We start from the raw sequence: 15026 nt of genomic DNA, 5'->3' as shown, positions 1-15026 counted from the left end.
GTGGCAAATGGAGGCATTAAATATAATTTCAAAATAAAGAAGGAAAGAATGGAAATGTAGGTGAATGGATATAACAGTGAACAAAAGCAGGGGTCAGAAGTAACTTTGCTCAGTGTATGGCTGTGTGAAGCAGACGGGCCCTGTTAAAACAAGTTACTTCTCCTACCTACTTTTTAATCTTTCTCAATTATGTGAAGAAGATTTGTTGAGTTTTGTGGGGAAGCTGGATCCAGTTTTTGTGAAAAACACAAATGGCATTAAGAGCCGGACTACTTTCACATCTCACACGGTGAATTCATTAACTGTTTCTTCAATAACATGTGATGTCCTGAAGGCCGTGACTGTTACACAACTGATCTGGCTTCTCTTTTTCAGTGGACCAAGCTGACCCGTACGCCCACGTAGCTGGCCTCCACTTTGATCAGATGCTGCAACGGTTTGGCTCTCCTATCATCATCCTCAACCTGGTCAAGGTAACACACACAAACACACACACACACACACACACACACACACACACATGCACACACGCACGCACGCACACACGCACGCACGCACACAGACACGCGCCGTTTTGCGTCCTCATTTCAACTGTGGCAAATTCTGTGTACATTATGACTATTTCCTGAACAGTTGCAACAACAAAATGCATTATTTATTATTGCATACAGAAAATTATTGTCACTACAATCAAAACAGCTGAAAGATATACAGAAAAATAGGTAAATGGCATTAAAAATGATATTTGATAACCTTATCAAGTCTTATTGCTAACGTGGATTTCCTGCAGTTACACAAATCAGCACCGATATTCAAATCTTGACACCAATGAAACGCATGTTCATACATTTGGCTAATTTGAATTTTAACGTACAGACAGTCTCTAATGATTGCCTTGAGGTATTTGACCGAAGCGTCAAATAATCTGTAGTGCTTTGAGCTTGCACATGTCAGAAACTGAGTGAATTACAATATGAAGCCGCAGGCATACAGCACATGCTGAAGGACACTTCTTAGTTGTACATTCAGGACAGTTTAGGTGATAGAAATGTGGAATCATCCAAGTGCATCCATTGTCATTGGAGAGATGACGAGCAGGAGTGTTCCACTGGAAACTGTTGGCCATTAGCTGTAGACAAATCTGTAGAGATATAATGAAATTCATGTTGTACAATGCCAGAATGTATTCTTTAGAATAGTGTGAGGGTTATGTAAGATAAAGATGTGGATCTTTATGGATAATTCAAGTTTCTTGGGATGAAAAATGCCCAGTTTGTGGAATCACTCAACAGGTTATTATCTAATGGCACAGGTTGAGATTGTGTAACTGTCAAAGAGCTGGACTGATAATTGGGGTTTAGTTGTTGCTGTGGAGACTTGTACCATCCTGAAAGAATTTCCTGGTGGTTGGTGATTACTAGCAGTTGAAATGTTAACTTGAATCTCTCTGCATCACTTCAAAAACCCACACAGCAACGATCGATGGAAGGGCAGCAATGCACACGTACACCTGCTAAGACACACGTGACTGTTTGCACATTTTGAACCTTCACATTATCTTTCTGTAAATTAAGAATTCATTATCAAAAGGCTCCTGAATTATGAAATATAATGTGAATATATTATGAAAAGAAATAAATCCAGTGATATAGTAATGATGAAAGTTTGAAAAGTACTGTGTAAATAAAATGCTGCCAGCCACTCAATCTTACACAAATACACAGTTAAGTAAACAAAGGTTGCATGACTAATTTATGCTGATTCTCCTTTTTCTTATTCATCTGTGTGTTTGACACTTTCTCATCAGAGCCAGTGCTCTGGTAGTAATGTTTATATTGCCTTTTTGGCATACACACACGGCACACAGCCATACAGTCTGTGGCTTGGGTTTCAAGCTTCTCACGTTGTCACTCCCAAGGGGAGCCGTGAGGCGAGGGACCAATCACAGACCTCCTAGGTCCACACAAGCTGCAGCCATGTGATATGTGGAGACTGTGGCGAGTAAGGGAGGGGACACCCCTCTTATACAGTGTACACCGCCCTCCCTTATCCCAGAAAAGACAGAAAGAGGAAGGAATTGGCAATTAACCATGAAATCATGACAGTTCATCACGGTGGTGACTGGGGGTCTGCACAGCAGTGGAGTCAACTCTGTTACGGGTGCGTGATTCTGTCATGGGTGGGTGTTTCAGCGCATATGAGGAAGAGTAAGAGTGCACATGGCCAAGCATGTGAATCCCTTTTCCAGCCAGCTAACTTAATTAGGGTCCATTTGTTTTGACTGCAGGAGATAACTTTCACTCTCCTCACGTTGATTTACTTTATTTCATTTTTCTCAATATTTATTTTATTCATTTTAATTTACTCAGGAGGATCTTTTATGATTAAAATCTCTGTCCAAAATGGCAGCAACTAACACTCAATATAGAACCAAAACACACACGGAAGGAGGAGGAATATAGATCTGACATGTGCCTCGGCAAAACTATACATTAAAATAATTACAGGTTTCAGCCCCCACTCGTGTTTGTACATGTGCACGTGTAATATATTTTCATTCATGATCTGAGACTGCACCCTTGAACACCTATGTTATTATAATGATGAGTAGTAGTAGTAGTAGTAGTAGTATTACTGCTGCACTTATATGCTGATTTAAGCTTCTGAAGGCACATGTGTGAAGTGTATTTCTAGTCCCTCATCTGTAGAGTCTAGAAAGTATGTGTTTGTGTGTGCATGTGCCAGACTGCATGACACACTGGGAGAGGAAATGGATCAGTAATTTGACTGGCAACTGTGTGCTGCTTTGCCACAGCTGGACGTGTGGATGGAGATACGAGCTGCTAAATGATCCAAGCCCATTATCACCCAGGGTGATCAGTCAAAAGGCACAGAGACGTGAGAAATAACTTAATGGAGAAATAATTGAATGGGCAGCGCGACAACAGGTCAAAGAGGAAGACTGTACATGACGTTTCATCAACAAAAAATGGAAGGAAAAAAAGTTTTATAGTTTGTTTTTTTACCTCAAATGGTACAATATCTTGACATCAGAAGTAATGAAAACAACTACAACAGCAATCAAGCTTTTTGAAGCTGCATGTGATCTCACAAATTGCCTCCAGTGATGTCACTCAGCGGCTAAACTGCATCGTGGGTAATGGAGACGCCAGGTTTTGAAAAGGAAAAAAAATGCATGGAATAAAAGAGGTGATATGTCTGGTTCTGTCGTATTTTGATCATTTGTTTTTAAACTGTCCATTTTCAAAACCAGGTGTTTTACCCGCAATGCAATTTAGCCACTGAGTGACATCAGTGGAGGCAATTTATCAGATTACTTGCAGCATCCTCCCAAGGCAACAAAAGACTTTTGACGACTTTTGCCTCATATACAGTAGTACTCCCCAAGATCAATTAGTTGTTTGGTCGATAAATAAGAGGATCAGAGAATTCTGACTTAATATTATTTTATTATTCAAACCACTGAAATTGTTGCAGATTATTTAGTAGCTGACAACTAATCGATTAATCTATGCTGCTCTAATTAAAAAATCACAAGCACTCTTGGCAAAATACTTGTACAAACAGACATGTTTGCTACAAGTAAACCGTTTTTAACATTTAGTTTTACTATCAGCAAAATCGACAGAATACACACATGCATCTTGTTGTCATTCCCCGTTCACTTTTTTAATATCCCACATCAGAATGATTGCTTGAAATCAACATTTTAAAATAACAGTGTCAATGAATGAATTGAATAAAGAACCACTGTCAACATGGTCATACAGCACTGCGTTCTCAAGCTTGCACGAATTTAATATTTTAACCGTATTTTTGAGCCCTTAATTCTACGCTTTGCATCGTATGATTCAATTTACACTAATCTCCCACAGACCTACACCTCTTATATTCCCCATTTATCTGCAGCATCTATTCTCATTTCCGCACTCACTATCACATATGCGCACCGCTGCCTGAATCCTTTAAATCGATCTTTGCAGCTCTATTATATCTGAGGTCAAGAAGGACCAGACCTGAATAGATCTCTTTGAATGCATCAACAAAGAACTTTCACGTGTTTGACTATATGTGCTGGTGTCCTTCTGTGAACTTTTTTAAGCAGCTGTGATTCTATCAAAAATGTGCTGTACATTAATGCTTTGAAATCTAAGGTGAGAGTCATACGGCACACGTGACGTACGAATGTCTCCCTGCTGTGCTACAGAAACGGGAGAAAAGGAAACATGAGAAGATTCTGAGTGAAGAGCTCTATCCAGCTGTGACCAACCTGAACCAGTTCCTCCCTCCAGAAAACAGCATCGACTACATCGCCTGGGACATGGCTCGCTACACCAAGAGGTTGTGACAATAACTTTGCCAATGAAATGAGCCTAAATATGCTCAATAAATCAGCTTCATACTTTTCTCATCATATAATCAAAGTCACTTGGAAAGGAAGAAAATGCCATTGTTAAGTAACACTTAGCCAGCAAGTATGAAATGACTTAATTAAACATGATGCAACTTTCATAGTACAACGACAGATGATATCTTTTTAGTATTCTCACTGGAGCCATCCAGTAAAAGAAAAGAAAGGTTACTTTGGTGATTTTGGACTAGTTAGTGTGAAGAATAAAGAGCAGCACAGTGGCAAACTACCATGCTAGGAGGCTACATCTAAATATAAATGATTTCAACGTTAAGTGTCCAATTTGACATTCTTATCCTCTCTGAAATGAGTTATGAAATTTTAGTCATCAAAACTGTGCAATACATTTTTTTGAACAATGACAGTTTTTTGAAGAATATTACAAAAGCCAATGGTATTGTATATCAGCACTATACTCTACAGCTACAGACACACACAGAGTTTGGCTGCTTAATTGAGCAAAATATTAACTTGATCTTTTTATTTCTCATTTCTCTTAGTAAGTTGTGCAACGTCCTGGACCGTTTGAGTATGATAGCAGAGAATGTGGTTAAGCGAACAGGCTTTTTCATTAATCGCTCCGACTTCTACTGCCATACCGTCAGACCAGATGACAGGTAAGCCTTTTCTTGTCTAAAATCCAGAATATAGGAATATGTAAATAGTGTTACTGTTGGATACAAGATGTCTTCCAATTTATTGTTAAGTCCATTCTCAGAATGTGTGTGCACTTAAGGCTTCAACTGAATTGGAATATTGAATCAGGATTGGCTCCCAAACTATTTGTGATGTCACAAATCATTCTCTTAAGCCCCGCCTTTTAAAATCCAATTTTCAAGTAACTCAGAGAAAATGTACTCTTTGAGCAATGAACGTGAAAACAGCCTTGTAGTGTCAACTCTGTACATCATCTACACTGTGGAGCTCAAACATGCAACTGTAGGAACATGAAGAAAAACATAGTTTGGACTTGAGGGGGACTCGAATGCTTGCATTTCACTTCCATAGGAAGCCAATCTTGAATTTAAATCAAGCTTATTCAGAAGCTTCTCTTGGCAACCTTGGATTCTTGAGAGATGGTAGCAGATTATGTCTGTGTGATATGAGAAAAACTGTATAACAGAATAACCATGTGCGAGACCACACCACCAACTGTACTGCATTTGCATATCAGACAGATTTTTTTCTAAGGGAGCCTGTATTATCCATTTTTCCTTTCATACATATTCAGAATTATATATTTATCGACACTTCTTGATTTTGAAACCCTCCAGATAAGAATTCTTAATGGAAATTATGCCCGATGGCAGTTGTGTCGCGGAGAGTTTTCTGCTAACGAGCTGAGTAGATTGCCGTCCATGTACTTAACGCATGCCTCTTCCATTGTCCGCATGTCTTAATCTCTTTCATCCAACATTACCATTCTCTTACATAACCTAACAACCACACCGTGGCCAGTATTTATTACTCTCACTTGGCATTAACGTTATCCAGCATTCTTTGTAATACGCTCTCACTGTATGCTCATGCACATGTGCTCTCATAAATACACACAACCAATGCCTTCATAAGCTTTAATGTAGATGCACTTATACAATTACAGCACCTGTATTCTCCACTGCATACCTTAATTTGATTGTGAATAATGAAGCTGATCAGGGAGATTTCTTCAAAATACTACTTTCTTCTCACACCGTTCCCGTTCGTCCACCTCGACACATTCAGAAACACGTTTTCTCAAACACACACAGAATTGTGCTGGTCTCAGTCTGGTCTCTGAGTTCATGCTGCAATGAGTCTTAAAACCAGCCCCTCAACAGCTTTTATATTTGTCTTCAGGGCTCTTCCTCTGAACAATGTAGAGGCGCTTTTTCCTCAGAGCTGTTCTCACTTCGCCTGTTGCTGTTTTTTTTGTAGAGCGCTTTAAAAGAAAGTGATGAATGAGAGTGGTAGTGTTAAATTGAGTGGCCAAAAGAAGTAATAAAGACAAAACGCCATAGCCAGAATCAGGCGGTGTTTGCTATCTGGCTAAGATCTGCTTTAAATTGGCTAAAATCTGAAACCTAAACTTCCTCATGCTTTTATTTAAAAGTATGCGGTTAAAGAATCAGTACAACATTTTCAGGAGATATGTTTATGTGCTTTATGCAAGAGCTACAGGAGAAAATGTTATGTGTAGCAAAAATGGGACCCAAATGCAAACACTCAGAGGCAGACAGGAATAACAAAACAAAAGACAAGCTGTAATAACAGAGCTGTAAACCGAAGTAAAACAATCCAAAATCCAACATTTGACTAACAAACAGGCTGGCAACAAAAAGGCAAGAAGTAGAATTCAGAAAACTAAGCAGCAATACAAAACCAAGGTCAAACTAGAAAGCCGTGGGGAACAAATCAGAAACAGGAGGAGGACACAAAGAATGGGGAACAGATACATGTATGCAGGAGACGCAGGAGGAAAACAGACCAGCAAACAAAAAGTAAGGGAAAACACATGCTAAGATACACAGGTGAACAGGGAAAAGAGGTATGAAAAGGACAAAGACAGGAAGTGAAACACAAAAACACATGAGGAGGAAATATACAAAATAAAACAGGAAATAATCAAAGTACAGCCAGTTGCTAGTTAACTTAGCTTAGCATAAAGACAAAAAGGGCAAACAGCTTGCATGACAAAGTAACACAATCTGACTACCAGCACCTCTAAAGGTCACTGATCAACGTTTTATATCCTTAGTTTAATCAAGACAAAAAGTGTCAAACCAATGAGCTCTGGTTTTACCAATCATCGTAGTTCCCAAAACGTCAAAATGTTCTTTATCTAAATTCTTTACACATGTAATGATTTCTTGTATATGTCTATATTGCCTTCATGTTCATGTTATTTTTTGGGACTTGTGTGAACACCTGACAACACAAGGATACTCTACCTTAAAGGTTAAGTAAAAAGTGAATATTCTGTTAAAACAAACTGTGTTATGTATGTTTTTATGATGGGGTTAATGTATTCATAGTTCTTATGGGGTTGAGATGTCTGCACTGTATGTTTGTATCAAGCCTGTAATGCACAATTTTATAATAGCGTCTATTAAAGTGATCATGCCTCTCCTAGCAGGAAAATGCGACTGATTACACCTGCAGAAGAGCAAAATAGACATAATGTACTTTTCTTTTCTTTAAGTTGAATTAAATATAATTTTCTTTTCTCCAGGTGGGGAGATGTAGGTGGACACATCACAGCCAGTGGACGTGTGCAGGTATTTGAAATGACAATTCAGTTTTTCTGAAGGTCAAATAAGTGACTCATTTGCAGATTCTGTACATTGAAAAAGGGGAACAATAACACAGTAGTGTAAAAATGCTAAGACTTTTTATCAATAGAGTCATTGAGGAAATAATGCTACAAGGTTGGAGGCCAAGGACACAGCTTTTGTATATGATGTTTATTAAAAGGTGCACATCATTTATCATAACAGTTATAAAAATAGTTTAGAGCATTCAGTGTCATATTCAACCGATTTAGTGATTTGTTATATTGATTTGTAAAACAAGAAGACCAAGGACGTGCACGTCGCCCGGATCGGCGTCACCGGGGCCCTACCCTGGAGCCAGACCTGGGGTTGGGGCTCGCAGGCGAGCGCCTGGTGGCCGGGTCTCTGCCCACGGGACCCGGCCGGGCGCAGCCCGAACGAGCAACGTGGGCCCGCCCTCCCGTGGGCTCACCACTCGCGGGAGGGTTCAGAAGGGGCCGGTGCAGAGGGATATGGGTTGCGGTCGGGGGCGGGGGCCCCGGCGGCCCAATCCCCGGATGGTGACTCTAGCCATGGGGACATGGAATGTCACCTCACTGGGGGGGAAAGAGCCTGAGCTGGTGCGGGAGGTTGAGCGGTACCGGCTAGAAATAGTCGGGCTCACCTCCACGCACAGCCTGGGCTCTGGAACCCAACTCCTTGAGAGAGGCTGGACTCTCTTCTACTCTGGAGTTGCCCGCGGCGAGAGGCGGCGAGCTGGTGTGGGCTTGCTTATAGCCCCCCAGCTCAGCCGCCATGTGTTGGAGTTCTCCCCGGTGAACGAGAGGGTCGTTTCCCTGCGCCTTCGGGTCGGGGATAGGACTCTCACCGTTGTCTCGGCTTATGGGCCGAACAGCGGTGCCGAGTACCCGGCCTTCTTGGAGTCCCTGGGAGGGGTACTGGAGAGTGCTCCAACCGGGGATTCCGTCGTTCTCCTGGGGGACTTCAACGCCCACGTGGGCGATGACAGTGTTACCTGGAGGGGTGTGATTGGGAGGAACGGCCTCCCCGATCTGAGCCCGAGTGGTGTTTTGTTACTGGACTTTTGTGCTAGTCACAGTTTGTCCATAACAAACACCATGTTCAAGCATAAGGGTGTCCATATGTGCACGTGGCACCAGGACACCCTAGGCCGGAGATCAATGATCGACTTCGTGGTCGTGTCATCTGACCTCCGGCCGTATGTCTTGGACACTCGGGTGAAGAGAGGGGCTGAGCTGTCAACTGATCACCACCTGGTGGTGAGTTGGATCCGCTGGTGGGGGAGGAAGCTGGACAGACCTGGCAGACCCAAACGTATCGTGAGGGTCTGCTGGGAACGTCTGGCAGAACCCTCTGCCAGGGAGATCTTTAACTCCCACCTCCGGGAGAGCTTTGACCAGATCCCTTGGGAGGCTGGGGACATTGAGTCCGAATGGACCATGTTCTCCACCTCCATTGTTGACGCGGCTGTCCGGAGCTGTGGCCGTAAGGTCTCCGGTGGCTGTCGCGGCGGCAATCCCCGAACCCGGTGGTGGACCCCGGAAGTAAGGGTTGCTGTCAAGCTGAAGAAGGAGTCCTACCGGGCCTGGCTGGCCCGGGGGACTCCTGAGGCAGCTGACGGGTACCGGCAGGCCAACCGTGCGGCAGCACGGGCAGTCTCGGAAGCAAAAACTCGGGTCTGGGAAGAGTTCGGGGAGGCCATGGAGGAGGACTACCGGTCGGCCTCGAAGAAATTCTGGCAAACCATCCGGCGCCTCAGGAGGGGGAAGCAGTCCTCCACCAAAACTGTTTACAGTGGAGGTGGGGAGCTGTTGACCTCGACTGGGGACATCGTCGGGCGGTGGAAGGAATACTTTGAGGATCTCCTCAATCCCACTGACACGCCTTCCATAGAGGAAGCAGAGGCTGGGGACTCAGAGGTTGACCCATCCATCACCCAAGCCGAAGTCACTGAGGTAGTCCGTAAGCTCCTCAGTGGCAAAGCACCGGGGGTGGATGAGATCCGCCCTGAGTACCTCAAGTCTCTGGATGTTGTGGGGCTGTCTTGGCTGACATGTCTCTGCAGCATCGTGTGGCAGTCGGGGACAGTGCCTCTGGACTGGCAGACCGGGGTGGTGGTCCCCCTATTTAAAAAGGGGGACCGGAGGGTGTGTTCCAACTATCGGGGGATAACACTCCTCAGCCTCCCCGGGAAAGTCTATTCCAGGGTACTGGAGAGGAGAATTCGGCCGATAGTCGAACCTCGGATCCAGGAGGAACAATGCGGTTTTCGTCCTGGCCGTGGAACACTGGACCAGCTCTATACCCTCCGCAGGGTGCTCGAGGGTTCATGGGAGTTTGCCCAACCAGTCCACATGTGTTTTGTGGACTTGGAGAAGGCATTCGACCGTGTCCCTCGTGGCATACTGTGGGGGGTGCTCCGGGAGTACGGGGTCGGGGGCCCTCTGTTAAGGGCCGTACGGTCCCTGTACTGCCGGAGCAGGAGCTTGGTTCGCATTGCCGGCAGTAAGTCAGACCTGTTCCCAGTACATGTTGGACTCCGGCAGGGCTGCCCTTTGTCACCGGTTCTGTTCATTACTTTTATGGACAGAATTTCTAGGCGCAGCCACGGGCCGGAGGGGATCTGGTTCGGGAGCCAATGGATCTCATCTCTGCTTTTCGCGGATGATGTGGTCTTGTTGGCTCCTTCGAGCCGGGACCTCCAGCATGTCCTGGGGCGGTTTGCAGCCGAGTGCGAAGCGGCTGGGATGAGAATCAGTGCCTCCAAATCCGAGGCCATGGTTCTCGACCGGAAAAAGGTGGCCTGCTCCCTCCGGGTGGGAGGAGAGTTCCTGCCTCAAGTGGAGGAGTTTAAGTATCTTGGGGTCTTGTTCACGAGTGAGGGAAGGATGGAGCGTGAGATTGACAGACGGATCGGTGCAGCGGCCACAGTAATGCGGTCTTTGTATTGGTCCGTCGTGGTGAAGAGAGAGCTGAGCCGAAAGGCGAAGCTCTCGATTTACCAGTCAATCTACGTTCCGACCCTCACCTATGGCCATGAACTTTGGGTCATGACCGAAAGAATAAGATCCCAGATACAAGCGGCCGAAATGAGTTTCCTCCGCAGGGTGGCAGGGCGCTCCCTTAGAGATAGGGTGAAGAGCTCTGTCACCCGGGAGGAGCTCAGAGTAGAGCCGCTGCTCCTCCACATCGAGAGGAGCCAGCTGAGGTGGCTCGGGCATCTGTTTCGGATGCCCCCGGGACACCTCCCTCGGGAGGTGTTCCTGGCATATCCCTCCGGGAGGAGACCCCGAGGAAGACCCAGGACACGCTGGTGTGACTATGTCGCCCAGCTGGCCTGGGAACGCCTTGGGGTCCTCCCGGAAGAGCTGGAGGCAGTATCCGGGGAGAGGGAAGTCTGGGTGTCCCTGCTCAGGCAGCTGCCCCCGCGACCCGGCCCCGGATAAGCGGATGAAAATGGATGGATGGATGGATTTGTAAATCTTGATCCCCATTTACAACATTCTTGTAAGAATGATGTGAGCCCTTGAATATACATAATGCAAACACGTAGAGATACGTTTACCTTTCATGCTGTGATTCCACTTATTGCCTTTAATGTAGTTTGTGTAGTTTCATGAGTCTTTTTGGCGTTGTAGACGGGTGTGTTGCGGACCAACTGCGTGGACTGTCTAGATCGGACCAACACTGCTCAGTTCATGGTTGGGAAGTGTGCGCTGGCCTATCAGCTTTATGCACTGGGAATGATTGACAAGCCCAAACTCCAGTTTGATACTGACTGTGTGAGGTAAAGCTCCTTATTTTGTCATACATTTTGCCAACATTAAAAAACATATTGTTATGGGTGTTTGAATGAATATTTTTTATGTCTTGTGTTTTGAACAAAATTAAAAATTACCGCTAAAAAAGTGTTTCTGTATGTTCAGACATTGGGAAAAAAACTGCAAAGACTTTGGTCTTGGGAAACAGCTAGTTTTATTAACTTACACACTGTAACCTATGCTGTACATTTACTGGCGGATTGACTTGTAGACATATATACAGTGATATGCAAGTACAAATAACAACCTCTGCTCCCTTGTATTCACCATCGCTTTTCTGCTATGCACTCGCTCAGCCACACATTTTGTGTTCTTTCCTCTTGGTTTTTGGCTGTTTATTACAACCAGGAGACAAGCTTTTCTTTAAGATAAGGCTGCAGGCTGCAATAAAGAAAGCTGCAGATAAAAACGACGGGGGGTTTTGGAAATCCATCAGAGCCTAGACAACAACACAACTGTGGTCAATCTGTGGTCTGCAGATTTCAGTGTAGTATGCTAGGTACCACGACCGGAATGATAAACCAAAAAATAGTAAGAAATTGAGTGGTTCTTCATCCACAACTTTGACAATGAGAGCAAAAAAAAGGCCGATCTAGTGTGTAATGAACTAAAACTGTACTAAACTGAACTGAACTTGACTCCATGATGGAAACACAGCTGTACGTGTTAGAAACGCCTCTCTGTTGTCCTACATAAGATGAAGAAATATATACTGCAGTCACACACCACTGAAGTGTGTGTGCGTGTGTGTGTGTGTTTGTTTGTTCCATGTCTGATGTCCTTATCACCAAATTGCTATTTCAGTCCCCAAAACACCAGCTCACCAAAATGAAAAACCAACAGCCAAGGCAAGGATTAGCTTTGACACCATATTTCACCTCTGTGTTAATGTGTGTTATCTGTGTGTGTGTGTGTTTCCCAGGTTGTTCGAGGAGCTGTACGAGGACCACGGAGACACTTTGTCGCTGCAATATGGAGGCTCCCAGCTGGTCCACAGGGTCAAGACCTACCGCAAGATCGCTCCCTGGACACAACACTCCAAAGACATCATGCAGACACTGTCACGCTACTACAGCAATGCTTTCTCAGGTGCGTTGCGTTGACGAATGCAGGTCCTTATTGATACCCCCTCGTTTTCGATTTTATATGACCCAGAAATCCATCCATAAATATAAATTACATCTGATGCAGCCTTTGCATACATTTATAGTAGATAACAAACCACATGTAGTATGTCCAGGCAATATACAGATACATTTTTTTCCTTGGAGGGCCAACTGAGAAGCAAACTTACATTGTATTGTATTGTTTTTTTCTAATTGACTGACTTTCTATGCGGAGTGTCAGTCTGCATGTCGTCCACAATGCTAAGATTATAGAAAATAATTGATAATTAGTTATCCTCCATGGCATTTTTACTTCTCAAAAAGTAAAATGGCACAAATATTATACATTTTTCTTTTATTCATTTTGTACTCTTTGCTTTAGACATCTGGTGGGTCAATATGAACCTCATGGCCACAAACTTTGGTCCACAGGACCCACTTTTGACAACCCTGATATAGATAAATGAAGTGTATAGAGTTTTTTCTCAGCATATGGAATCTGCTTGAATGAAACAAACTTAAAGAAAACATTTTGACAACTGAATAGTGTGACCCTACACTGCAGTCAGCACATGCCCATGGAGCTGATGTAACTTAATACCATTACATAATTTCCAATTGACTTGACTGGATTTGTAAGTGAGTTAATGTATGTCCTCCTAAAGCTAAGAAATAGTCACAGCTGCAAAGGTGAGCAACAGAAAAGTAGGTCCATTTACCATAAATCTACCATAGATATAGTTAGTATAGCTAACTGTAGTATAGCTATAGTATAGTATAGTACAGAATAGGTACACTCACCCTGAACATCACATTCACTGCATAAAATCATGCTGTTCTACTTCAGTACGACTATGTGCAGACATTCTATTTATCCGTATTTATCTAGTGTGATGTAACGTGTACAGCAAATCACACAATCACATCCAGCATAGCTCCCAGTGGACTGAGGATGCCAGTAAACAGCGTGTTCAAGGCAATTTCTCTGACATTTGCTTTGTTTTTATGGAAACACTCTAATTTATTGACAACAGCTGCGAAAAGGGATATTTTGAAGCCACTTGTTCTCAGAAATTGTTATCTGGAGAAATGTTGAAATCAGTCAAAGTGATGTCTTCCTCTCTCTTCCAATTTGCAACCAGTTTTTAATTGCCAGTCAGTGCATAATCGAGTTGCTTTGTTATGCCTGCAATTCGGATATTTAATAATTATAAATGTCACCCCAGTTTATAGTTAGAAACGGTGCACAAATGAAAATGTGCATTGGTGCACACAAGTATTTTTTCGCAACACACTAGTGACTGGTCCACATCAAAGGGTTTCATTTACAGACCCTGAAATGAAAAGGAAGGCCGTGTTTTGATTATTAGGTCAGGAGAGATAAAGCTACACTACTTGCCCTACAAAGTCAACCTCATCCGTCTCTCCACCTTTGACTCTTGTCATTCACTTAATTCTGAAAAATGGGATTATTGGTTGGTTGCAGAGCAGAGACGGGAAGTAGTTTATTAGCTGTTCATACTGAAATGTCAAGTGAGAGAGGCTCATATAATGCGGTGCGCACACAGAGAGACTATCATACACACAAGCACTCAGTATTCTTTGAACTGCACACTCAATAATGCCCTGACCTATATCAGGTATTATGATTTTAAGCTGTTTACCAAGATCACTGCTGCCCAGTGTTGCTTCTCAACTCTTAGCAAGGCAACAAAGTAGAATATAAATCTGCAAAGACCAAAAAAAACTGGTGTCTGATGTCAACTGTCCTTTTACCAGGATACAACTACTTTTTGCACATTAACCCAGTGCAACTTTTCGATGTCCTAATAGACACGGTAGCCACCCACACCTCATCAGCCACTTGCCTTTGGTCAAACTTATTACATTGAAACACTCTATAAAAGTATCTTATATCGGCCTTTTAAATTTTCTAATCTGAGGTTCTCCCCAAAATTATATTTCAACCCTAAAACAACCCAAAAGACCCACTTAAGATGGCTAAGTATTATCTTTGGGATTTGTGATTTTGTTACGGTATATCGTGAAATGGAGGGAATGTTATGACCCAGCTCAAGTAATCACAACGAAAAGGGAGAAAGCACCATGGTTCCGATACAGATGCCCGAGCCATCTCAGCTGGCTCCTCTCAATGTGTAGGAGTAGCAGCTCTACTCCCAGCTCCTCCCGGTTGACAGAGCTCCTCACCTTATCTCTAAGGGAGAGCCCCGCCACCCTGCGAAGGAAACTCATTTTGGCCGCTTGTATCCGGGATCTTATTCTTTCGGTAATGACCCAAAGTTCATGGCCATAGGTGAGGGTAGGAACGTAGATTGACCGGTAAATTGAGAGCTCCGCCTTTCGGCTCAGCTCTCTCTTCACCACGACAGACCGA

General features: G+C 43.7%; 1 protein-coding gene across 1 annotated transcript in view; it reads left to right on the top strand.

Moving 5' to 3' along the window:
* fig4a (FIG4 phosphoinositide 5-phosphatase a) overlaps window positions 1-15026 on the top strand; it is a 57877-nt gene that overhangs the window by 19192 nt on the left and 23659 nt on the right. Inside the window, exons 11-16 of the mRNA XM_030405633.1 lie at window positions 376-473; window positions 4229-4362; window positions 4933-5049; window positions 7644-7689; window positions 11343-11491; window positions 12448-12614. Of these exons, the coding sequence (XP_030261493.1) occupies window positions 376-473; window positions 4229-4362; window positions 4933-5049; window positions 7644-7689; window positions 11343-11491; window positions 12448-12614 (711 nt within the window). The remainder of the gene's footprint in view (window positions 1-375; window positions 474-4228; window positions 4363-4932; window positions 5050-7643; window positions 7690-11342; window positions 11492-12447; window positions 12615-15026) is intronic.

This window comes from Sparus aurata, chromosome 22 (genome assembly GCF_900880675.1).
Source record: "Sparus aurata chromosome 22, fSpaAur1.1, whole genome shotgun sequence".
Classification (NCBI taxonomy): domain Eukaryota; kingdom Metazoa; phylum Chordata; class Actinopteri; order Spariformes; family Sparidae; genus Sparus; species Sparus aurata.
The sequence above is the reverse complement of the archived record's forward strand: the minus strand, read 5'-3'. Positions and strand labels throughout refer to the sequence as shown.